At 43.7% G+C, this 25,257-nt stretch overlaps 1 protein-coding gene across 4 annotated transcripts in view; it reads left to right on the plus strand.

The window, feature by feature from the left end:
• CTPS2 (CTP synthase 2) overlaps positions 1 to 25,257 on the plus strand; it is a 234,169-nt gene that overhangs the window by 21,317 nt on the left and 187,595 nt on the right. For all 4 annotated transcript variants that reach the window (XM_088453684.1, XM_088453685.1, XM_088453687.1 and 1 more), the window contains 2 exons: positions 6,401 to 6,501; positions 20,092 to 20,208. In XM_088453684.1, the coding sequence (XP_088309810.1) occupies positions 6,401 to 6,501; positions 20,092 to 20,208 (218 nt within the window). The remainder of the gene's footprint in view (positions 1 to 6,400; positions 6,502 to 20,091; positions 20,209 to 25,257) is intronic.

A 25,257-nucleotide genomic window follows, 5' to 3' on the forward strand; every position in this document is an offset into this window, starting at 1 on the left:
AATGTGCTGGAAAAACATGTCAGAGCCATGGATGCCCCAGATCTCAACTTACAGGACTTAAACGATCTGCTGCTAACGTCTTGGCACCAGATACCACAGGACAACTTCAGAGGTCTTGAGGAGTCCATGCTGACTGGTCAGAGCTGTTTTGGCGGCACAATCGGCACCTACACAGTATTAAATATGTGGTTTTAATGTTATGACTGATGGTGTATGTCATGTATTAAATATATATTCCTTGTTGTCTCATATTTTCCAAATTGGTAAATGATTTTTCTAGGGGGTCCACAGGGTTGACCTTGGGGTATAGGTTGGGAACCAAATCCGGGCACCACGCAGTTAGCTTTCAGCTCCCAGGATGCACTGGGTCCACTCTCCCTATAACCCCACCCCCAAGCCAGAGGCACCTCAGTTTAAGTTGGTGCCCGGCCGGAGTCGGGTCACCGTTATCGCAGGGGGGGCTGATTAGCAGCCCCTAAGCTTTATTTAATTTTTTTTAAGACAGTTTTTATTTTTCTACTTTGGACTTTCTAGAGCGGCAGCGTCGGACTGTCCATGGGATCCAAGCTGCCGCTCCGTCACTCCGCCGGCGCTTAGACGCCAGTACAGATCTGGGGATCTCAGCGGGTCCCCAGAGTCTGTACTAGCCGGACTCTGCGGGCGCCCAGGACTGCTACCGGATCCACGGGGAGCAGGTAAGGTCGCCATCCACGCATTGGAAATGCAGTCCTGTGCCTCCGGTCTCTGGGGACAGACCGAAGGCGCCGGCAGTGGCGGCGGGCCCCCCATACCCCGTGTGTCCACTAGACCACCAGGGACTTAAAGATCGGCGCAGAGCCGGCTTTCCGGGGGTTAATTGCCGGCTCCTCCCATCAGCTCAGCGCGCCTTTCAGTGTCTAAAGTCTGGCGTCGCTGAGCTGCTTCCTCCGCGGGCCGCACTGCTTCAGAGGTCTCCAGCGGCCATTTTCTCTGATGGTGCAGCAGCAGATCTCCGGAGATGGCGCTTGGTCCAGTCCCCCTGCGTTCCTCACCATCAGGTCAGTGAACACAGCGCAATAGCCTTCCCATAGTGCAGTATATTATGTCATGCTTATGTATGTATGTATATATGTCTTCATTGTATGTGACTTATGCTAGTGCTGACTGTCTGTACTTTATTATTTCACCTGTTAGTGTATATCTATCCCTTTTCTTTACAATCTGCCCTAATACAGCTGTACTTAGGGTGGTTCTGAGACCTCACACATATATACTTGTTAATATTTGTGAGGTTTGTCACATACTGTTGCGTGCTGCATGTTGCCATATTTTAGGTGGAACTGAGTTTTGCATATGCTGAAAATGGGTTCCTGCAGCTAATCTTAGCATCAGTCAGGACCAGTATAGCGCTGCTTGATATATCCGCCAAGAGGGTTGGTCAGATATGTCTGACCAGGAGATAGAGCGTTATACTGCACCCATTTTTGCTATCCTGCAAGTCATTTGCTGCAGGTGTTAGTGGGGAGGATTTGACTCATAAAGGGTTATGTATGCGGGCGCCATCTGGTGCCAGGCCCCTTCCACGACCCCCTTGGGCGGTTTGTTTCTCGGGATCCTCTCAATTGCGGATCGCCGGGCACGCCCCATTGTTGTAACTCACTTGGGGTTACTTCACCATACTGCCCTTTTCATCTCAGGGTATCTCGCAGTTTCTTGCATTCTACCCCTGTGACACAGACTATTGCTCCTTGCAGGTGTTTTTCACAGTATCCCTTGCAGGGATTACCACAAAAGCCACCCTGGGTGGATGTCGTTTTCTATGAAACGCAATATGGCGTGGTGTATGCCATGTGGTTACTTCCCGGTTGGCTCTGCCGTGAACTAGATGCTGTTTTGGGCTCTTTCCCTCTTACACGGGGGGGAGCCTATTTCAAATATTATTATCCCTGCTTTAGGACTGGGTCCATTCTGGTTAGAGAGAATGTAGACCTGTACCTGTCTCAAACACCCTCAGTCTAACGTGCTTTTGGGTTCCCTGTTTCTGACTAGCGGGTGGATCGCATGGCGGGACTCTGGGTGTTGCCAGATACGAGGTATCACAACAGTGATTTGGCTTCCTGTCCCAAATTCCCTGAGGGTCATCACGAGCCACTCCTGGGGTGGATTGGCATGTTACTCGTCTGATTACAGACATTACTATGCCTCCCTTTCCTGCGTGGTCTGATTCTATGGATCTGTAGGTGGTAACTTTGCTTGAAATCTGTATACTCGCTTTCAGGGGTTGTTACCCGTCCTACCATGGCTATAGCATGGTCGGTTAATACTATTGCATACTGGGCTGATGCATTTGTAACGTTTTTTCCCCTCCAACACGTCTGGGGTTCAAATGTCTTTGGTCGCTCACATAATATATGCATAATATATGCAGTTGTCATATGTGGAAATACCTACATTGGATGCCAGTCTCCTAACTTTCAGAGTTCCGGCTGCGACTGTATCCACCATAATACCCTATGGCTGCGCTCTGGGAATGCAGAGGTGCAGATACCATCTATGGGGAAGGTCTTGTTTGGTCTTGACCTTGACAAGATTGTAGTAACATTGGCAGTATTACTAACGACAAGTTTACCGCCTTCAGCTACTCCCACTACAAGGCCTCAGACTAAATCTGTTAAGTCTTTTGACCCTCAGGGTCAGCCTAAAGGTCAGTCTTTTCTTCGGCTGTCAGCCTCCACAAGGGCCGCCATACCTGGTACCGAGCAGATTGGACATCCAGACGCCCTGCTTCTAAACTGGAGGAGGAACCTTCAGCCTGACGCGTCAGGTTTTCATCTGGGGGAATCCCAGAGTGAGATACCGGTTTTCTCAGTTCGCCCAGTGCTGGTGTCAAGTCACCACAATTGCTTGGGTAAGAGTTGAAGTCTCTCACGGGTGCTTCCTCTCATTGATCAGAGGGCCTCCCCACATATTTTGCTACACAAGCTTTCCTTCAGACCGAACAAGGCCTTACAAGTCCAGAAAGCGATACGGTCCTTGCGATAAGCGGGGGTAATTATACCAGCCCCGCTATCTCAGCGAGGGACTGGTTATTCTGCTTTCTGGTGTAGAGGCCGTATGGTTCTCATTCTCTATCTTCAGCGATAGCTCAGGGTTGCTGTGCCACTGCAACTCTTCCAGTTTTCAAGTTCTGCCCTTTGGACTGTCCACAGCTCCACCGGAGTTTGTCAGATTTATGGCTTTTATGACGGTCCTCCTGTTCAGGGTATCCGACTGCTCCTGTATCCGGACGTCCTCCTGTTCTTTACAGAATCACCGGAGTTCTTTGAAGCCATTTCCAGTTATCCATTACTTCCCTTCACTAGCAGGAAGGATTAATCAACTGGGAAAAAATTCCTCCCTGAATTCCTCACAGGATATGGTTAGTCTGGGAGCCCTGCTGGATTCTCAGAATCTGAGTATTTTTTCTGACATCAGACAAGATCTCCACTCTTTTATCTACGGGTGCGCTGACGTCTCCACAGTTGACGAGTGTCTATACACTGTCATGTGGGTTCTGGATTCCAGGGTGTCTACCTTCAAAAGGATGGTATATGCTCAGGTCCATTCCAGGCCTTTGCAAAGACTGACCCTTTCCAGATGGAATTCCATCGAATCACTGTTTAGAGATGTTCTCTCCGGAGATGTGTATGTCTCTATCTGGGTGGTTATGGTCATCTCATCTAGGTTAGTCCTTACTACAGACACCAGTCTCTGAGGTGCTATGACCGGTCCGCACTTCTTTCGGGGCTGTTGGACGTCTGTCGCTTCTGCCCTGCCCATTAACTTGTTGAAACTTTAGGCTGTCTTGGGTCCTCACTCTGGCCTAACACAGGCTTCATGGTGAACCTCGAACGGTTCAGTCCAACAGTGTCACGACGGTGGCTTACATCTAGAAGACACTGGTCGTTGGGTGGCAGTGACGGGAGTGTCACGCATTTTGACATAGTCCCAGAGTTTCCTCTCGACCATCTCTGCAGCGTCCATTCCGGGAGTTCTCCATTGGGAAGCAGACTTCCTCAGCCGTCATGACGTGCATTCCGGGGACTGGTCTCTTTTCCTTGAAAAGTTTCAACTCCTAGTGAGCAAAGGGGGCCTCCCAGGGGTGTCCTCATGGCTTTTCTGACTCTACCACACACTGCCGGTGTTAGAGTCCAGCTCTTGAGATACTGAAGCAATCTTCTGTGACGCTTTGTCAGTGAAGTGGTCCTTCCACTTTGTGTACCTGTTTCCTCCAGTCTCCCTTCTTCCTCAGGTCTTTGGAAGTGTTTCAATCGAGACGGAGATGCTCTACTGCTGGTGGCTCCTGATTGCCCCAGATGTCAGGGGTACTTGGATTTTCGGAGTCTCCCCATAGATACTCCATTCCTAATGTTTCACTATCCGGACCTGTTGTCTCAGGGTCCTTGTTTTGCCCTGGACCTGGATCGTTTCTCTTTGACTGCGTCCCTACAGTGGTCCTACGGCTTTCGTGACTTTGTCATCATTGAGATGATTAGAGCACATAGATCAGCTTTTGCTGGGACCTACCACAGACTGTGGCAGGCATAATTCTTATGGTGTCGTACCTGTCGCTACGATCCTCCGGTGTTCAGGATTTCCAGATATTCTGGCATTCCTTCCAGCTGGCTTGGGTCTCACCCACCCTCCGCCTGGTCTTCCTGACAGTGCAGATATCTGCACTGTCAGTATGGTTCGGATGTCGAATTGCTCCACTCTGGTATCCAGTTCATCCTTCAGAGTGTTTTCTGGATTATGCCATTTGTCCACCCTAGGGGCTCCTTGGGAGTTAGTAGTGGTTCTTCGTTCCCTCCGGGGACAGTCAATGGAACCACTGGTTGTGATAGCCATTACATGGTCTATTGCTTAGGCTCTCTCTCTCTCTCTCTCTCTCTCTCTCTCTTATGGCGTTTAAATCCGCCAGGAGAGTGTCTGCATTGGGAGTGTTCTCATGTGGCTCCCTCTTCTGGATGGCATCATGTCAGGGTGTGAGTTGCACTCGCCCTGTGTTTCTTCCTAAAGTGGTTTTTAGGTTCCATATTATTCTGGAACTTATGGTACGGCCATTCAGTCTCCAGTCCTCTCGGCTGGTGTGGCCTCATTGACTGTGGTCCGGCCTCTTCGGATTTCTGTGATCCGTTCAAGTTCATTAGGGAAATCGGACTCCTTATTTGTGGTCTGAGATTTCTGGTTTTCACAGGAAAGGATGGCCTGCCTATAACCAGTTGTTGGCTGGATGGCTTCGTATGTCTTCCTCAGGGGCCTACCCATGGGTAGGCCTTTCTGTTGTTGATGCTTTTTTTTCTCGGGCCGTGTACTCCTCGTGGGCAGCTCGCTGTGGCGCCTCGGCTGTTCTGCCTTACTAAGTGGCCACGTGGTCTTCTGTCCACACCTTTTTAAGGTTCTAGGCATTGGTATCCTTTGCCTCTCAGGATGCTTCCTTTTGGACGACGGATTCTCCTCTCAGCACAGGAGCGTCCCCACCCTTGGTTGAACTGCTTTGGAACATCCTCAAGGTCAACCATGTGGACCCCCTATGGACCCTGAAGTAGAAAACAAGAGATATGGTAAGAACTTACCTTTGTTATCTCTGTTTCTACAAAGTCCATAGGGTCCACAGGGCGCCCGCCCTGACGCACCTGGCTTCATATGGGCTGTGTTACTGGTCACCGGTTTCCCGTCTCCTTCTCTGTGAGTATGGTTCTTGAGTGTTCCAGTCTTCTCTCCCTCTTTCTTTCCTCCTCCGGCCTTTGGCTACTTACAAACTGAGGTGCCTCTGGCTTGGGGATGGGGTTATAGGGAGAGTGGAACCAGTGCATCCTGGGAGCTGAAAGCTTTAACTGCGTGGTGCCCGGATTTGGTTCCCAACCTATACCCCAAGGTCAACCCTGTGGACCCTATGGATTTCGTAGAAACAGAGATAACAAAGGTAAGTTCTTACCATATCTCTTGTTATGTGCAGATGAGTGTGTATTTGAGTCTACGGTCATTATGTGCCTGTGACTGTGTTGATATGTTGTGTTGGCAGCAGAATGTATATGATGTGCTTTAAAATGTAAATGGGGGAAGGACAGTTCCTCTAAGGTCATTAATTCAATTTTGTCAGCAGCATTTCCAATGTAGTAATCAATTGGTTTGTTCCCAATTGCAATGATTTATATTGTGTGTATTGATGTTCATTGTTTCGCTCTTTCAGTCAGTCATACACAGTATTTCTCTATAGACTAAGCTGTAATGGTAATCATCACAAAGCCTATTAGTATGGATATAAAATCATTGCAGCTGATTAAAGCTGTAATTGCTGCGACTTCTGCGTTATAACTTAGTTTGTTGTAATGACCATAAAGTCTGCTACAGCTGATACATGGTGTCTTCTTTGTTTCAGTGGTCCCACATATCACAGATGCCATTCAGGAATGGGTGATGAATCAGGCAAAGGTTCCTGTGGACAAAGATCATCAAGAGCCACAAATATGTGTCATTGAGGCAAGTGCATATAACGACCACATTTAGTGGTAGCTTTATACACAAACCTTGTACGTCATGACAGCCGCAGCAGCTGTATCGCATCACAACAGCAGCAGCTGTGTCGCATCACAACAGCAGCAGCTGTGTCGCATCACAACAGCAGCAGCTGTGTCGCATCACAACAGCAGCAGCTGTGTCGCATCACAACAGCAGCAGCTGTGTCGCATCACAACAGCAGCAGCTGTGTCGCATCACAACAGCAGCAGCTGTGTCGCATCACAACAGCAGCAGCTGTGTCGCATCACAACAGCAGCAGCTGTGTCGCATCACAACAGCAGCAGCTGTGTCGCATCACAACAGCAGCAGCTGTGTCGCATCACAACAGCAGCAGCTGTGTCGCATCACAACAGCAGCAGCTGTGTCGCATCACAACAGCAGCAGCTGTGTCGCATCACAACAGCAGCAGCTGTGTCGCATCACAACAGCAGCAGCTGTGTCGCATCACAACAGCAGCAGCTGTGTCGCATCACAACAGCAGCAGCTGTGTCGCATCACAACAGCAGCAGCTGTGTCGCATCACAACAGCAGCAGCTGTGTCGCATCACAACAGCAGCAGCTGTGTCGCATCACAACAGCAGCAGCTGTGTCGCATCACAACAGCAGCAGCTGTGTCGCATCACAACAGCAGCAGCTGTGTCGCACCACAACAGCAGCAGCAGCTGTGTCGCACCACAACAGCAGCAGCAGCTGTGTCGCACCACAACAGCAGCAGCAGCTGTGTCGCACCACAACAGCAGCAGCAGCTGTGTCGCACCACAACAGCAGCAGCAGCTGTGTCGCACCACAACAGCAGCAGCAGCTGTGTCGCACCACAACAGCAGCAGCAGCTGTGTCGCACCACAACAGCAGCAGCAGCTGTGTCGCACCACAACAGCAGCAGCAGCTGTGTCGCACCACAACAGCAGCAGCAGCTGTGTCGCACCACAACAGCAGCAGCAGCTGTGTCGCACCACAACAGCAGCAGCAGCTGTGTCGCATCACAACAGCAGCAGCAGCTGTGTGGCCCCACACCAGCAGCAGCTGTGTGGCCCCACACCAGCAGCAGCTGTGTGGCCCCACACCAGCAGCAGCTGTGTGGCCCCACACCAGCAGCAGCATCTGTGTGGCCCCACACCAGCAGCAGCATCTGTGTGGCCCCACACCAGCAGCAGCATCTGTGTGGCCCCACACCAGCAGCATCTGTGTGGCCCCACACCAGCAGCATCTGTGTGGCCCCACACCAGCAGCATCTGTGTGGCCCCACACCAGCAGCATCTGTGTGGCCCCACACCAGCAGCATCTGTGTGGCACCACACCAGCAGCAGCTGTATGGCACCACACCAGCAGCATCTCTGTCGCACCACACCAGCGGCAGCTGTATCGCACCACACTAGAGGCAGCTGTGTCGCACCACACCAGCACTTTCTAATTATACACTTCAGTTACTTCATGTCTCCCCCGTTGATTGCTGTGATAATTCCTGTGTAAGATACGCCTGAAAACACTCACACTTTCTAAATTCACACGTGTAATTTCTCATAGTTATACGGTGCAACATGGTTCCTATTTAGTAGAACAAGTCTTGCAAACTCGCCTACTGTGGAAGTCCTTTCCATCTGTGACAGGTGGACAGAGGAGATACACAGGAACATATAAAGATCTTTCATTTCTATGGCGAAAAGCCATTGCAATGCACAGTGCCCGTCCCACAAAAACAAATGATGGCGTAAAGATAGGGAAAAGCATGGTCTTTATATTAGTAGTTCACCTATCAGAAAAAGAAAGCGGGACAAATTGCTTTATAAAACGCCTTCAGCTATGAAAAAAAAAAATTTTGTATGTTAAATACTATAAGGTAGTTTCCTGGTGTTACTGCCATCTTGTGTAGTATTTTTACACAATGAATTCAGAAAATAGTGCCTTGTTTCCACAAATTGTTGCATTTACCATTAGCTAATGAACTAGGACCGTTTTATGTTTGTTTATAATAATAGTTATTTGGTAATGTAAAAAGAGCCACTCTGATTAATTAGATGCAGTGAATTCTAACTAGAGATGACGGTTTGGTTTTACTCTGTTATGTTCGGATTTCAAAAACGGCATCTCACGTGTTTTGGATAGCCAATAAGATAAATTTGAATTTGCACTAATTTGGCGAAAATAACTGAGTCAAAATTGAACCGCTCATCTCACTTCTAACCAATAAGAGTTTAGACAGATTTTGCAGTGTCAGATGCTCATACTGAATTGATAAATGATATGTAGTTGCACAATTCTCTCCCTGTTAACACATGATACAAATACCAGGAGGGATAGAGTAAAGGGTATATTTACTAAAGTGCGGGTTTATAAAAGCGAGATGTTGCCAATAGCAAACAATTAGATTCTAGCTATTATCTTCTAGAGGGTGCTAGATAAATATTAAGAAGAATCAGAATGGTTGCTATAGGCAACATCTCCAATTCTAAAAATCTGCACTTTAGTAAATGTACCCCTAAGAGTGTAGAGCCCAGACTAATAGTGCATCTCTTCACTACTGCTGCCCCCTGTTTGAAACATTGGACAAGGGATGAAAGAGTGGTGGGAGCACGTTCCTGGGTAAGGGTAGAAATGGCGCTTCTGCAGACTGACCTGGTACTCCCTTACACCATGTGCATTGCAGGAATACTCATGGTCAGTGGCAGATGATAGAGTGCCTGAGAAAGAAGGTGAAATACCTGTTAGTCTTTAGAATGTAAGCTCTCACGAGCAGAGTCCTCTTCCCTCATGTGCTTCTCCTTCCCTTACTTATACTATAATTTACTTGTAACTCCCCACAACGGCAACTTAAGCTGCCAACACATAGCGATATTTTACCCGATTTGGGCGATTTCGATGAATTGTGACAACAAATCGTGTAAAATATGCCCAAATCATGATTGTCCATTTACGATCACGGTGCCAATGCGCGTCCCAGCTCGTCGTACATCGCATCTTCAGATCTACCGTGCTGTAGGGCAGATTTGCCAATCTGGGACTCAATGCACTGGATGCACAATAGATCTTAAGTCAGATTGGACATATTTTACTCCAAATCGTGTGTAGGATTGCTGGGAAGCTGCCGGGGGAGAGTTCAGGGGAAATCGCACACATTGTGGGATCGTGTGCAGATTGCTATGTGTGTGGGCACCTTAACACTTGGTTGCTGACACTCTGCTGCTTATTTAAGTATTATGCAGCAATGTTTATAAACCATGTCCTTGTCCTACATTGTTTGTACTGTTAACTGGTCACCTCCCAAAGCACCTTCAGTCACATCGTCCTTTATTTAACGCACACATTTTAAAATACTGTCATACCCGGGATTCGAACCCGCCAGTGATATTTGCTGCATATACACTACAAGCAACACTCTTTGTAGACCTTCAGCCGGTGGTCTACTTTGCCGGCTCCAGGCTTGTGTACGGCTGCTCTGATGGACAAATCCTGTTGAAAGTGCAGCTTTACCACCACTCTAATACATCTAGAGCAGGTGAGTTACTGTACAGTATACTGCATGATTCTGCATCTTCACTGCAGCCATTGGATTCACACTGTATACCTGGATAACACTGGCACAAAGGAATTGGTAACCCTTCATCATCATAGGACAAATCAGATTTGCCTTGCCCCTTACCCATGAGCCCAAGCCCCTTATTCGAGCGCACGCCTTATATTTCTATTTGGGTGGTGATGGTGGGATGGTGGCAATGCTTTTTCTGGCCTAGGGCACCAAAAAGTCTAGTTACAGCTCTGTGTAGGAGACTCAGAATCAGTGAAGAGTCTGTTTTATAGCGGATCGGAAGTAGAGGATGCACGTTTTGTCTGTCCTGGCCTGTTAGCTGTTCATCTCAGTCTGCATACCCGGTTCCAGTTCTGTATACTGTATATTATTCCAGCCAATTGGCGTGTCACATTTTTAGATTGTCAGCGCTCTCTGCCAGTAGAATGGCAGAGCTCTCTACCAGTCAGCCTTTAAGTAGGAGTAGTCCACTTTGTTAATAAACAATTTTCGTCATTTAGCTGGTGCTGACAGGCAATTATAACAGCCAATCATCATGTGATCTTTTTAGATTGGCAGGCCTCTCTGCCAATTGAATGGCAGGACTCACTACCAATAAGCATTTATTGTGGGAGTAATCCCCTTTGTTGGTAAATAAAGTGCTGATTTTGTCAGATTGCAAGTGCTGACATACAGAGTAATTAGTAACAAGGTCTCCTATAGCAAAATATCTATTAGAGGTGATATTTATATTAATCTATGATCATGTATGCGCTTCAGTCAATATATATTTTACTCATATTTTGTGATTTTGCTGGTCATATGTATATCAATTTTAAAAAACCAAAATTGTTGTATTGACTTGATTGACAGTAATTTAAATAAATAAAGGTAACAAGTTTCTGTCTGTACCTAAAATAATTAAACTTCAGGAAAGAATATATAGCTAACATAAGGATAAAACATATTGTTTAATCTGCATGTATCCTATTATGGAGAAATATTTATAGTTGATAAAGGACATAAACTAATAAAGTGATAAACTATAATTTATAGTGATGGTGTAAAGTAAGAAGGAGACATACTGTACTTGCATATTGTCTCATAATTTACTAATAACATTGGGAACTCAAGTGCTAGATCCCTTCAAAATAATTATGTTGGTATTAATAAAAATATATTTTTGTCTATTTGGCTATGTATAAGGGATTCTTATATATATTTTTACTGAATACTGTAGGTCACAATTTGGTGACTCATAATTTAGTGACTTAAGGTAGACGCTTTAAAATCCTAGGGATATATTTGTTAAAGTGCAGGTTTTTATAGGTGGAGATGTTGCCCATAGCAACCAAACAGATTCTACGTAACATTTATATAGCACCTTCTAGAAGATAATAGCTAGAATCTGATTGTTGTTGTGGGCAACATCTCCACTTCTAAAATCCCGCAGCTTAGCCAATATACGGCGTAGTGTTTATCTAATCTATTTAATACTTATTTTAATTGCACACAGTTCTTATGTAATTTACGGTAGTATTATCATTAAAAGTTAAAAACATTTATTATATTTTGATTGTGTGAAGTAGTGCCTGTAACAGTGTTTGTTTTTTATTTTCTTTTTGCCCTCAGCAACCTTAGTCCTAGAGCCCTAGTGTTGTCAGCATGGTGCTGTTTTTCCAAAAGGGGTGGGCCCACGTTGTTTTTTCAGTCCCAATTTTTCAGCCATATGGATCCCATGCTGTGAGTTCACAGAGTAGCCTGTCATAGTCACTAACAGCACTTGGCTCTTTTGGAGTGACCCCATGCTATTTGTACCCCAGATTTTGCCACTACTAGCCTAGGAGTGGTTTAAGAGAGGATGGGTCCTGTGTGCAGTCTGTGTGTGGGGCCCACTCATGACACCCTTGTCTGTGCCATTTTCCAGGTAGTTGCGGCAGCATTGGCAGATAGTTTATAATGGGTGCAGGTTGTGCGGTGTGGGCATGCTGGACCAAGGGCCTATGTGTACCACATTCCCTGCACTCACTATAGATACGCTTTTTTTTGTAGATGTAATTGCCAAACCAGCTCTTTTTTTTTTAACCTGCTTTTCCAGCATTTTCTATAAACTATTGCAACACTAGCTTGTGTTTGAAATGTCAGTTTTCTAATGATTTTTTGTCAATTTAGCCTATATTATATAGTACTTACCAGACTGCTGTTATCGCAGTGTCAGAGGCTATTACATTCTGGCCTATATGTGCTAAATTTCTAAAACCAGACCTATAATACCTTCAATTTTAGCAACTCAAATAACTTTGATATGATACATAAAGACTGTTCAAACATTATATTAAACCACTAGAGGGCACAATTGCCTAATTTAACATATGTGACAAGTCTTTGCACATTTTCTTTGGCTTTCCTAACATCTAACTGTGTGTGTGTGTGTGTATATATGTATGTATGTATGTATGTATGTATGTATGTATGTATATATATATATATATATTCAACAGAAACACATACACACAATAGCAAAATGAAGGAGAGTACACAGCACGGCACTACAGGACATAGTATGCAGATAGAAGGGGCGCATTAGGTCTTGAAATGTTGAAGTAAACTCTGTCTGCATGCTGTGTCCTGCAGTGCCGTGTTGTGTACTTACTCTCCTCCCCGGGTCTAGGGTTGCCATTCCCGGGAGGGCACCCAGGTAAATTTTAAATACTTATAGTGGAATGCCAGTTATAAGAAATTGAATATAATATATATTTACATAGAAATATATATTATATATATATATAGTGTGTGTGTATATATGTGTATATATATATATATATATATATATAAAATTGGTCTGTCTGTTTGTTTGTCTGTCCGGTTATGCATTCGGACACCCCTGCACCAATTGGTGGTCTGGTTGGATCCTGGCCAGGTTTTAGGGGGGTTATGGTCCCAGTCGGACCTCCCGTTGGTGTACGCTGGACAGAACTTTTACCTGGGGAGCCTGTCCTGGGCCTGACACTGGATGGATTTGGATGAAAACTTCAGAGGGATGGCAATTGGTCTGGGATGCTTAATAGAGTGGTTGGGGTCCTGGTCCGACCTCACGGTGGAGTGTGCTGGGCAGAACTTTGACCCAGGGAGCCTGTTTTGGGCCTTCCACTGGATGGATTTGGACGACATAACATACTTTTATAACATACATATTTTTTCATAAAGGTTTACACACTTTCTTGTAATCAATAGCGACTGTGCATTCTTGCATCTAGGGTCAAGCGCCACCGACATCCACATTTTTACAGCTTTATTTTTACACTGCAGATTTCAGTTTGAACACACTCATCTCACATCTAAGGGGTGAGTTTACTAAAGTTCGGTATTGTGTTTTTGGACGATTTTGCAAACCGACCAAAACCGCACATTTGTTAAAGGCAAAACCGACCAAAATTCAGACTTTAGAACATTGGACTAATAGTCGATACTATTTACTATTACATAGACGACTATACAAACCGGAGAAGTACTAGTGGTCAGTTTCAAAAGCAAAACAACGGCAAGCCCTCCCAAACAATAGACCTGCCTGTGGCAGGCGAGTTTGGGAGAAGCACTGCACTGTGAGCGACGATGGTAATAGAAGCTGACGCATGTGCAGTGCATTCATAGATCACTGATAATCGCTCAGCTACATAAGCACTGGCATTGTGTCCATCTCCGAATCAGGCCCAGAGTGCTGTATACAATTATATGCAATATAAACTAATAAAAAATTGTTTGACATTTTACTATTAATAATATTTATATCCACAATTTATATACTTGGATAATTGACCAAAAAATATTTGTCAAGACAAAAAGGTTGCATCAGCAGTTAATGCATTGTTTTAATAATAACATTGTTACAGTACAGTGTATATGCTAAACTGGGATACTTGTAAGATGACTGATTTCTGTGCATCTTCTATATTGTGTTTTTCTCTGTAATGGGAAAAAACATAACAATCTATTATATAGTATATGGTGTGGGGTTTGGTAGCATATATGAATAATTAATCACATTGGTGATAATTCTCACTTTATGTATAAAAGTTGTGAGTCGGGTAGTTGCAGATCATTTTTATAGCCTGAGAAGGATGAGAGGGGAAGAGCAGTGTGATATGTTATTAGGAGAAAACGTAAAATGATAACGCTATAATATAGATAAGTGACATAAAGTTCTGCTGTTGCGCTACAGAAAAACCGTTATTCCATAACACAAACTTGCCAATAGTATTTTTGCAGTGTTATTCGCAGAGAAAAAGCTGTGCTCCACCCAATTATTGTGTGACATTAGTGTGGCATGGTGCCAAAATCTTAGATCACTACCCAGCTGCAGCAAAGCAATATACTTGGTACACAATTCGAATAAAAAGATATACCATGAACATACTGCAATACGCAAAATGTGAAACTAGTACATAGCAGCAGCAATACATTTTGAATGCACCGTGAGCTTGATTCAGAGGCGTACACATTTTATTTAGAGCCCGATGATTTAAATCTGCTCATGCATCCGAGACGCACAGCGTATGCGTTACTATGGTTAGCGCTGGGGGACGTAGATCGGAATTGCATGGAGATAGACATTCCTGGGCGGTGACTGAGAGTGGGTTTTGTCGGCGGATCCGACAGGGGCATGCCGATGTCAAGAACTGCTTTGGAAGACGCGGTTAGTCAGACTCCGGCGCCAATGTACCATCAGACATTCTGAGCAACCAAAAAGTTGATCTAATGTCCAGTGGTGAGGCCGAAGTTCGCTCAATGATGCAACTATTTTACGCACTGCTGCAGATTGCAGCCACATATGGTGGGTGTCTCAGTAGGCCAATCCATCATGTGCGGCATTAGCATAAATTCACAGTAGTGGATGTGACAAAAGACACAGCCGCTACTGCATTTGTGTCCAGCTCTGAATCAGGCCTTGTGTCTAGCACAATGGTGGATGAGCACATACTTATTGCAGTATAAAAATGAATACGTAGTATGTGCGATACTCGCCGTAAGCACTGCAGGAGCACAAATAGTGGAGGGAAGCTTACATAAAAGTCACCCCAATTTTAGTTGCTGTCGCTCAGACCTGGGATGGGCGGGGCTTGGTTATGCCATTGTGTTGGAAACTGATGATGTAATTAATCCCCTTTCAGGCAAAACACTGCATACTTTTTTTACAAGCTAGAAATAAGGGAGAAAGCAGTAAAAGTTATTCTCTGGTGATCAGCAGAGTACAGTCCTGTACTGCAGAAATGAATTACGGGGATGGGGGAATACTGTATATCTCCCATTCTGGCTTCAGTAACTGAAGGGCACCCATATTTAAAAGAGGAGAGACCCCTCTCTCAAGTGATGTGGACCGTTAATAGTTAGTGTCTGGGGCGTTAAAGAGAGGAAGGGGCCCATGTGCAGTCACCGTGTTTCAACCCCCACCCCCTCGTAGGTGCATGTGCTGAGCTGACTCTGACACTGTGGGGAAGTACGTATTGTCTATGGGTGTAGGGTATGTGGTGTGAGCCCCCAGGATCCAGGGGCCTGTATGCACCGCACACCCTGCACCCAGTATAGATATGTCTAAATATCAACCTACTCTGCAGAAATACTGTGGATGGAGAAGGGCACTTACAGATGTGTCTTCATACACCAAGTCTCAATACACCATGCAGAGCAAGTGAGCTGCCAGGTCCCGTCTCACTTGCTGAGAGTCTTTTTCACCCACAAATGCACATAAGTCACAAACGGATGTGGTAAACGTTTTCCTACACTGATTAGTTTGACATGCAACACTTCTATATATTTTTGAAATTGAATCTGCATACAAAGCACAATGAACCATGGTGTAGATAAAAGCAGTGACCACTGCATTGTAGCACTTCGTATACAGATCAGATTCAGTTACACACAGATATACAAGTGTTGCATTCAAATTAATAAGTGCAAGTGGTTTGTTTGCGACTAAGATGCATGTCCGGGTGAAAAAAAAGCAAAAAAGATGCTTTGTGCAAGCTGATTTAGATGGGACCTGGCGCGTCAACAAGGGCTGTTTGGCGTGATTGCAGCAATAGTGTATGAGGACACTTCTGTAATGTGCACGATCAAACTCATCCTGGCAGTCAGGGGCAAACTCTTTTGAGAGAGGGGAGTCCCCTCTTTAATCAGCTGTGCCCCTTTAGGAAGTCCTGCGTTAGTGGGGTTATAAATGCCTAGATCTCCCTCATCCTGGCATCATTAAACACAAGGGTCTCCTCATTTAATGTGGTAGGTTGAATATTTTTGAAAATAGTTTGTCTTCTTGAGCTACCATATTGTTCCTAAATATTTTATGCATTCATTCAAACATATTAAAAAAACAGACAGCGTATTATCATTTATTAGTGCAGATTGTATTAGAATGTGTAGAATCCGGCTTTTTGCTGTCTTGGAAAGGTGGATTCATGCTGCACGAAAACCAGGGCCGGCTTAACAGCATTTTAGGCCCTGGGCAAAGCAATGCACTGGAGCCCCTACTCACCCAGTCATGGGAATAAAAAGGAAAGCTGTCAATAAAACAAACCTTCAGATTTATTGGTACTTTCAACAAAATCAATGTTTAAACATAAAAAAAACATGATGTAAAGAAAGGCTTACGGACTCAATCTCCTTTTCTCCTCTGCAGCTCGGAGTGCAGTTCCTACTCTGCACTGCTGCTGTGATTAAAGTATGGGGGGCCACTGAGAGAGTGGCCCAGGGGGATTTGTCTTCTGTGCCACCCCCCTTATTCCGGTTCTGAGGCTGCAGTCTGGGAGGCAGGTAGAGAATGCTGCGTGACTGCTCTGATTATAATTCACAATCCGTACGGGGCGGAAGCATCTTTCTCTGCCTGCCTCTATGCTGGCTGCCCTATGCACAGAGCGAGCAGCCGCACATCCCTGTGTAGAATCCACCGGCCCAGACCGCCCCTGCTTGGAATCAGAAGTGTGCCTATATGTTAAGATGGCCCTGACGAAAACCTTGAAGTATTTCTTGGTGGTATGAAAAAAATACACACATTTTGCAATTTCAATTAGGAAAGAACTTTTCTGCCCATTGTGGGTAAATTGGTTTTGCAGTGTTTGAAGAAATAAGCTAACCAATGCTATTATCTGGAAACTCAAAGTCCTATAAAAATAATATATAATTTGTGTGGATACTACATAACTTATTACAGTTATTGTTATTGTAATGTAACCAGTTCATAATAGGCTCAGCAGTGAAGGCGTTAATGTGGATCACACAAATACCAGTGCTGAGTACAGTACATCATACCAAACTCTTATATACCCCAAGATAGTCTTGCATACCAACATATAGCCAATGTGCCACACTGTTTAGGGTAACTGCACCTAGTTATACACCCACATCTGTATATAAGATTGAAGGGGTGAACAAACCTTTTCAGTGTCTGCAGGTCCAGGGCACTGCATTTCAACCACTATAAAATCTCTCAGCACACAATATATATACTCAAGACACTATAATAATTTAAAGACACTATAATAATTTAGCACTTAAATGAGGAAAAGTATTTTAGGAGAAAAACACTGAATGGAGTGACCCTAAAGAGATCGTATACTAGAGTTTGAACTGTACTTTTGCACTGTGTACATTTTGAACACCACAATCTTTAAATGCATATACTGTGATTTTCTTGGGCAGGTCCAAAGTCCGTAATTGAGGTGTGCACAGTGGCGTCACAAGGGGGGTGTGGCCTGCACCCGGGTGTCAACCTCCGAGGGGTGACACCAAGGTGCAGGCTCCCCCTCAGTGACAGGAGCCGGGTGCTGCCCGCACCTCCTGCACCCCCCACCGTCACCATCCCATTGATTAGTTTGTTTGCCACAGGCCGGGGATCAGGATCAGTGTTGCCAACTGTGAACTGGAAAACAAGCAACCTATAAATAAAAAAAACAAGCCTAAACCAATCCTAAAGAGCCCAATAAAAAAGCCCAATTTATGGGGGTGTCTTTTTGTCCTCACTCTCTACCTGCCTAACTTCCTTTATTCCCCCTCTTCTCTAACCTAAATATTTTAGTGTATGCACAGCCTTATCTGCCTATATTGCTTTTCTCCCTCTACACCAGCCTCCATATTTTTACCTCCTCCCTCTTTTCATACCTCATTCCCTTGCCAGTCTTCAGCTGGGTACACACTTGCCGATGTGTGTGTCCAGCGATGCGACACACGACTACGCAATATATATCGGGCGATCAATACATACTGCATGATGTGGTGACCAAACATCCGATATGTCGGGCACCGGCTCCATCCACTATTTCGGCATCTGGGTCGTTCCATCAGCCCTACATGTAGGCCTACGGAACGTCCACGATGGACGACCCGTGGGAGTGCGCAGGGTCATGCATAGTGGTTGCACACTGGCCGATGTGGACGATATGTCAGCCCAATCAGCAGGACCAGGCAACAAATCGTCTAGTGTGTACCCACCTTTCCTTTACCTGACTCTTCTCCGCATTTCTGTCACCCCTCTTTAATTACCTCCTTCATTCCTGTCACATGTTAATTCCATTATCCCCTCTTTTTAACAGCCTCAGTAATTTTAACTTACCCCCATGTACCTGCCTCATTTCTATCATCTAGTTTACCTCTCCTTCATGCCTGCCCCCTCCAACTTCACCCTGTCCACTGGCTACTGCCAACTATTATACAGACACAACCCCCCCCCCCCCAATCACACACACATTTGCTTACCGCCAGGGGTGCCTCGGCAATGCACAGAACAAACACTAGCAACCTTAAAAAACAAGCAACTTGCAAAATTAACAAGCCCAATTCCGCTTGTTATAAGCGGAATTGGCAACTATGACCAGGATCGGCCTGCGAGGCCACACCCCCTTCCGGAGGACACACCCCTCTCTGAGACCACGCCCCTTTTTTGGCTGGCGATTGCGTCCCTCCCCGCACCGAGTGTCACCGTGGGAAGTTACGCCACTGGGCGCGCACCTTTGTATGCCCCAGGAGGAAGACACATACAGTAGATGCATTTGCACACAATAAAAAACTTGTCTGTATGGTTTGCCCCTTTCATATGACCGTGATTGTGCTTAGTACATATGATTTGCAATTACAGAAAATAACGCTTATATTCTGTGCTGTGGTTAAGGATATAATGCTCTGAAACCGATTTTTCTATCTTTGACTGTTTCATCTCTATTGCATCCATGTGTCCTGTGTTTTGAAGAATAAATGAAATAGGATCTCTGACCCTTCTCAAACTCACCTATAAAATGCAACAGAGGGAATAATACATATTTTATTTAAGCTAATTAATAATATTTTTTAATATGTTTACATTTTTTAACTCTAAGGTCTGTAGAACTTTGAGTTTTGTAGAAAAATGCACAGAGCTATGAGGCATTATTAAGGTCATGTCTCGTCTGAGAATTGCAGTACTAGTAATATAGCTTACTTCTGATCATCACTGTGAAGCAGTGTCTTATTATTCCTTTGTGTATTGTCTGCCTGTTTGCTAAGTTCCGCATACAGTAGTGCATACTTTAGAGTAATAGACTCCAGGGATACCAGATTTCACTCTCTGGTGTGTGTGCGCTCTTGAAATGATGAGCAATGATTTTAATATATTGTCTGTGTTTGTTTAGTATGCCAATTTCATATCACCTGTTTCAAGAGTGTCTGCTATGTAGAACAGCAAGATTTACATGGAAAAATAGTTAACTGTTCATGATTCCAGGCAGGCCAGATGGATATACTCTGCTGTAGAACAACAGGTCTATACGCATAGGCTGGTAAGGTATGCTGGGGCTTGTAGTTCTTGCAGACAGCCTAATCTTCCCTACGTCTGTTATAATGAATAGTGGAGATGCTTGCATAACTGAATCTTGAAGGGTTTGCTGTTAACACCAGCTGTCTGCACTGGACAATGCAAAAATGAAATGACAACATCTGCGTATGTGTGATTGTGTTTATTGGTGTGTTTTTCTGAATATGGTACATGTAACACAAGGTGGAAAGCTTAATAGTTTGTCCTGTGCTTTTAGCTTGGCGGAACAATTGGAGACATTGAAGGAATGGCTTTCATAGAAGCTTTCAGACAGTTCCAGTTCAAGGCGAAGAGAGAGAACTTTTGTAACATACATGTCAGTCTTGTGCCTCAGGTATGTATTTTATTTTTAGCATACCTTCGTGATGTTACTAGATCCTAGTAGATAGACTCAGTTTTGTTGGGGTCGACAAAATAGCTTCCTACACATTGTGCCTACTCATAGTGAAGAAAGATATTTTGAGGGATGACCAATACCTATTATAATGCAACCTATCAATTTCTATAGATATGAGTGACATCGCTGAGGCTCACAGTACTAGAACACTCCAAAGTCAGCTCTCGGTTAGCTAAGTTTTGTTCTTGTAAGTCCATTTTGTTAGGGGGAAATGAAATAGTGGCTTACTTTTATACATAGAAAATAACAATATTCTCATATGACTTATTCATTGAAAAGAAGAACAAGCTGTTTTGATTTTAGTGCTCGCTGGTAAACCAAATTGTATTCTTTACAGGTGAACTACATGTACCAGCGGCCCCTTAATGCCCTGCATGCTGGTACTTGTGGTTCTCAAGTACCAGCATGCGGGGGAGACTTGCTGGGACCTGCAGTTCTACTTTAAAGACAATGTTGTTAATTTTATTTTTAACACTACACCTACACTATCGACCCACCACCCACCGCACAGGGGTGGTAGGGATAACCCTGGGCTATCAGCCTAGGCCAGGGGTGCCCTGGAGAGGGGGACCCCTTTATTGTGGGGTCCCCAACTCCCCAGGGATCCCTGGCCTGTGCTGACTAGCGGTCAGGGCTGATGCTGCAGCTGGGGGGCCCGGTGAAAGGGCTCCCCTGGCTGTGGCATCAGTCCCCCGTTAGAAAGGGTCCAGAGCTGGCTTTAAATATAAGGGAACCTCACTCAAATTTTTTCTCCCTATATTTAAAACCAGGTCTGGCCCTGCTGCCTGGTGCTAGTTCTTTAATTGCTGTGGAACCCTACACATTTTGTTTCCTGTAATTTTAAAAACCAGGACTGGCTGGCAAGTCCGGTGCTGGTTAGTCTTTGAGGGGGTGAATTGAAGCGAGTTTGCTAACTCTCCAGTATTTTCCTGTAGCAAAGGAAATCTCTTTCCCGAGTTTTACATTAGTAAATTTGCAAGTGGGGAAATATGCCCAAACTTTCCAGAGTTTGCAAACTCTCCCAGACTCGATTCTTAGTAAATTTACCCCTAAATGTTGATATGGGTTAAAAGACTCAAATAACAAATAATTGGATGATAGTTTATTCCAAGTCAGTAGTGTCACTGGTCACGCCTACAGTATGTGTATGAGTCTCTTCAGATTATTTCTGTAGTTTGGTAGCTCTTTAATGCATAATTTATTGCAGGTATTAAAGTATACTAAAAAGTGTTGCCGTGACTAATCACAGCTAGGCATGCTATACATGTTGGTTTGAAATCAAAACAAAAATGTCTGGTTTTTATAAAAGTCACTAAATATCTCCCAATATTATATCTCACTATAACTAAGATTTAGGTCAAGAGCTGACACTGTTAGAAAATCTTCAAGTAGGGCCCAAATTATCCCAAACTGGAAACTAATATAAACAGAGATACTGTAAATTAATCTATTTACTGCAAATGTAAAATTATAAAACCAATCCTATCTGATGAATTAATTATTTAAAAACACAAAGATTGTACATTATTAAACTAAGTATAATATGACAAATTCACAATGCTTATTGAATAAGAATGGTGATAACAAATTGATATGCACAAAATATAAAAACAGAACAGTCTTTTTTAAATAATAAAGGAATAAAAACAGAAACTATCATAAAAGTCAACAAAAAGTCTGTCATCTGGGGATTGCTTAGAGGTTGCAGACAGTTAATTGGCAGAAAGATTGGGCCCCAAAAGTGATAATTTTTAAAATATTACTTTTAAACACACATGTGGTCACTGCAAGAAGAAGTGTTTGTATGATAATCTGTTTTTACAACTGGCCTTATTGTTGTTTGCTATTTTAATTCTCTTCTAAAACATAACAGCGTTATGATGATAAATTAATTAAACAGTACCGTTTTTTTCTGCATGAATAGGAAACATGAATTTGTTATATACATCCCTTGAGGAGATACGCTATATTCATGCTTTATGTCCTATCATTCAGCTAGTTCCACTGATTCCAAGTATGTATAGAGGTCTAACGAAACAGGTTTTTATTATAGTGGATTTTCCCTTTAAAGAACATGTCTCTCCTTAAATGAACCAAAGCTAACCTCTGGGGCTATAAGGGCTTTCATAGTCTTCTAGCATCTTTAGCACTGTGCAATAAACCATAGTTCACTGGTGCTGTGCACCAACATTCAAAGCTATGTGACAAGAAACAGGTCTCTGAAGAATACCACAATATATGTTTACTCAATTTTTACTGTCACACTGTGAATTAACAGGTTGTTAAAACAACTGATATGCTTAGGAGGCATCCTGTCTACATAAATAAATTATTTTAACAATTCCAGATTAGAGGATAATTATAACAAGTGTGTTTGCTCGTTAATGCTGTTCAATGTGGACAAGCAATTTGTCCAGCTGATGAGTTTTTATTAGGAAATATTCTATTCACGAGGTGACCAATGAAGTGTTTTTTTATTTATTTATTTTTATCTGTCAGTTATGAGGATAAACAGCAGTAGTTATAACACCAGCAGTATCAATTAGGTCTGCATTCTAATGCTGGGTACACACTGGCCAATATATTGGCCGATAAACTGATCGGCCAATATATCTGCTGGCCGTCGGCCAGTGTGTACAGGCGATATGTCTGTGAACCGCGTGGTTCACAGACATATCGCACTGGCTGTGCTGCACAGCCGATGGACAGGTAAGTCTGCAGACATTATCTGTCCATCGCCAAGTGTGTATGGGCGGTCTGCAGACCACCCGTGCATACACAGCGGCAGATGCAAGGAGGGGGGTGGCTCCGCCCCCGTCCCGCCTCCCTGCTAGCGTGACCCGCGGCTCCCGGATAAATGATGGCCGTTCAGTGTGTATGAACGACCATCATCTAAAGATATATCTGCAGATCACTCGATCTGCAGATATATGTTTCAGGTGTGTACCCACCTTAACACAGCAGCAAAAATTCATAATGTGGTAAGAGAAACATATTTGTAATATAAGCAAACATTTTTTATAGTATTACCACTACATGCTAAGCACTATCTGTCTTTAGAAATTAGTTGTATATCTTTTATTTATAAAGCACTAACTTGTTATGCACCTCTGTACATTGAGGAGATTATGGCGTAACACAGCATAAACAGGAATGACAAAGAATGGAAAGATGGCCCTGCTCAAGTGATTTTACAATCTGATAATCTAACTTGCATTGATTTATGTATCTTCCATTAGATTGAAGCTTCTAAGGCCAATATATAGTGATGACAATTAGTATGAATACTGGATGAAGCATTAGTAATTCAGAGTCATATTTAGCCCCTGTCTGTGTACCTCTGAATGTGCATAAAAAAACATCGCAATAAAATTGTAGCATTTATAGTGTTGGTATTTATGACCAATGCCGGTGGGGTATTCACAGGGATCAGTTATTCTGTGACCACATTTATTCTAGTATATAAATGAATACTCTTCAGGAAAATGTGGAGGTAAATACATATTATACAGGGTTCACATAATTTACCTTTACTGGAGTCATCAGACATATTAAAAGAGAACTTACAGTGTATACATTTTTTCATCCTTAAACTCCATTCCTTCAACTTGTAGACTCTTCCCTGTGACTGATCTACTGTAAAGGTTCATTCTCCACAAAGGCAGTAGGTTGCAGAAGAACATTATGGCAGGATCATTAATGCTCTGCTGCGCGTTTCCTTCATATTGAGTTTCATCAGGGGACCACAGAGATAGGGGCCGGGGATTCTTTTTTCATTTTTTAAATTCTTTTTATTGATTTTCATTAGACAAAAAAAGTAACCAATTCTCAACAAATGTCCCAACCAAGTCAATGTGAGCAAAAAGAGAATTATTTCTCATACAATGTTACATACGGTATCAGTAAGGATGAGTACAGTCATTGCTTACATAAGATAAGGGAGGCTCAGCATGTTGGAGCAAGAGAATTCATTTGTACAAATCTTTTTTCAATCATGGAATTAGCATTTCAATTGTTGTCTTTACTTATGATCAAATAGACTTAATTTTTAAGCTTTTGCTTTAGAGCTCGCCATCAGGGACATAAGTAGTCTAAACACCTTGCACCTAAAGTATATTCAACTAACCAATTAAATCTAATTTTAATTCCATTTTTATCATACTTCTCTCAGTGGCTCAGATTTATTTATTTATTACCAGTTATTTATATAGCGCACACATATTCCGCAGTGCTTTGCAGAGCATATTTGTCCATTCATATCAGTCCCTGCCCCAGTGGAGCTTACAATCTATATTATCCTACCACATGTTCACAGACATACTAACACACTAGGGTTCATTTTTTTTTTTTTTTTTTCATGAGCCAATTATGCTAACCATTACACCATCTGTGCTGCCCAATCATTTAACAGATCATTCAACGTTGCACTAATCTGCCTAACTGCTTTTTTATTATTATTCTTCTTCTTATTATTATTATTATTATTATTATTATTATTATTCTTTTTATTGACAGTTACTTACAGTATATAGTGCCAGCTATATATTTTTTTTTACCATCCAACAAAATGGAAATGCAGCAGGAGGTGCTCCATTGGCCAGGCTGCGTAAGCTGAAACTTAACTCCACCTGACCGGTGCCTGGTCACTTGCGAGGCCAGGAAATCTGCATTCATCGATGTAGACCCAGGCCTCATCACTCCCGGAAAACGGGGACGACACGCCCCCTTTTCTGGGAACGTTGGCCAGCTCCGCCACCCAAATGCCACAGCATGTCAGTCGATCTGCGGAGAGTGGGGACTGGGAGCGAGATCGCAGGACCCGTTCTGCATATGCGCAGAACGGGTCCTGCGCCTGTGCAGAGCCCTAAATATCAGAGATGTACGCTGACCATTGAGTTAGCATACAGCTCTGAATCAAGCCCACATTTTAGTTATAATATCAACCTACTTATGTGAGATTGTGAGTTAGGCTAAAAATAAGGATGA

Source organism: Taudactylus pleione, unplaced genomic scaffold (genome assembly GCF_031769625.1).
Source record: "Taudactylus pleione unplaced genomic scaffold, aTauple2 ptg000585l, whole genome shotgun sequence".
NCBI classification, from domain to species: domain Eukaryota; kingdom Metazoa; phylum Chordata; class Amphibia; order Anura; family Myobatrachidae; genus Taudactylus; species Taudactylus pleione.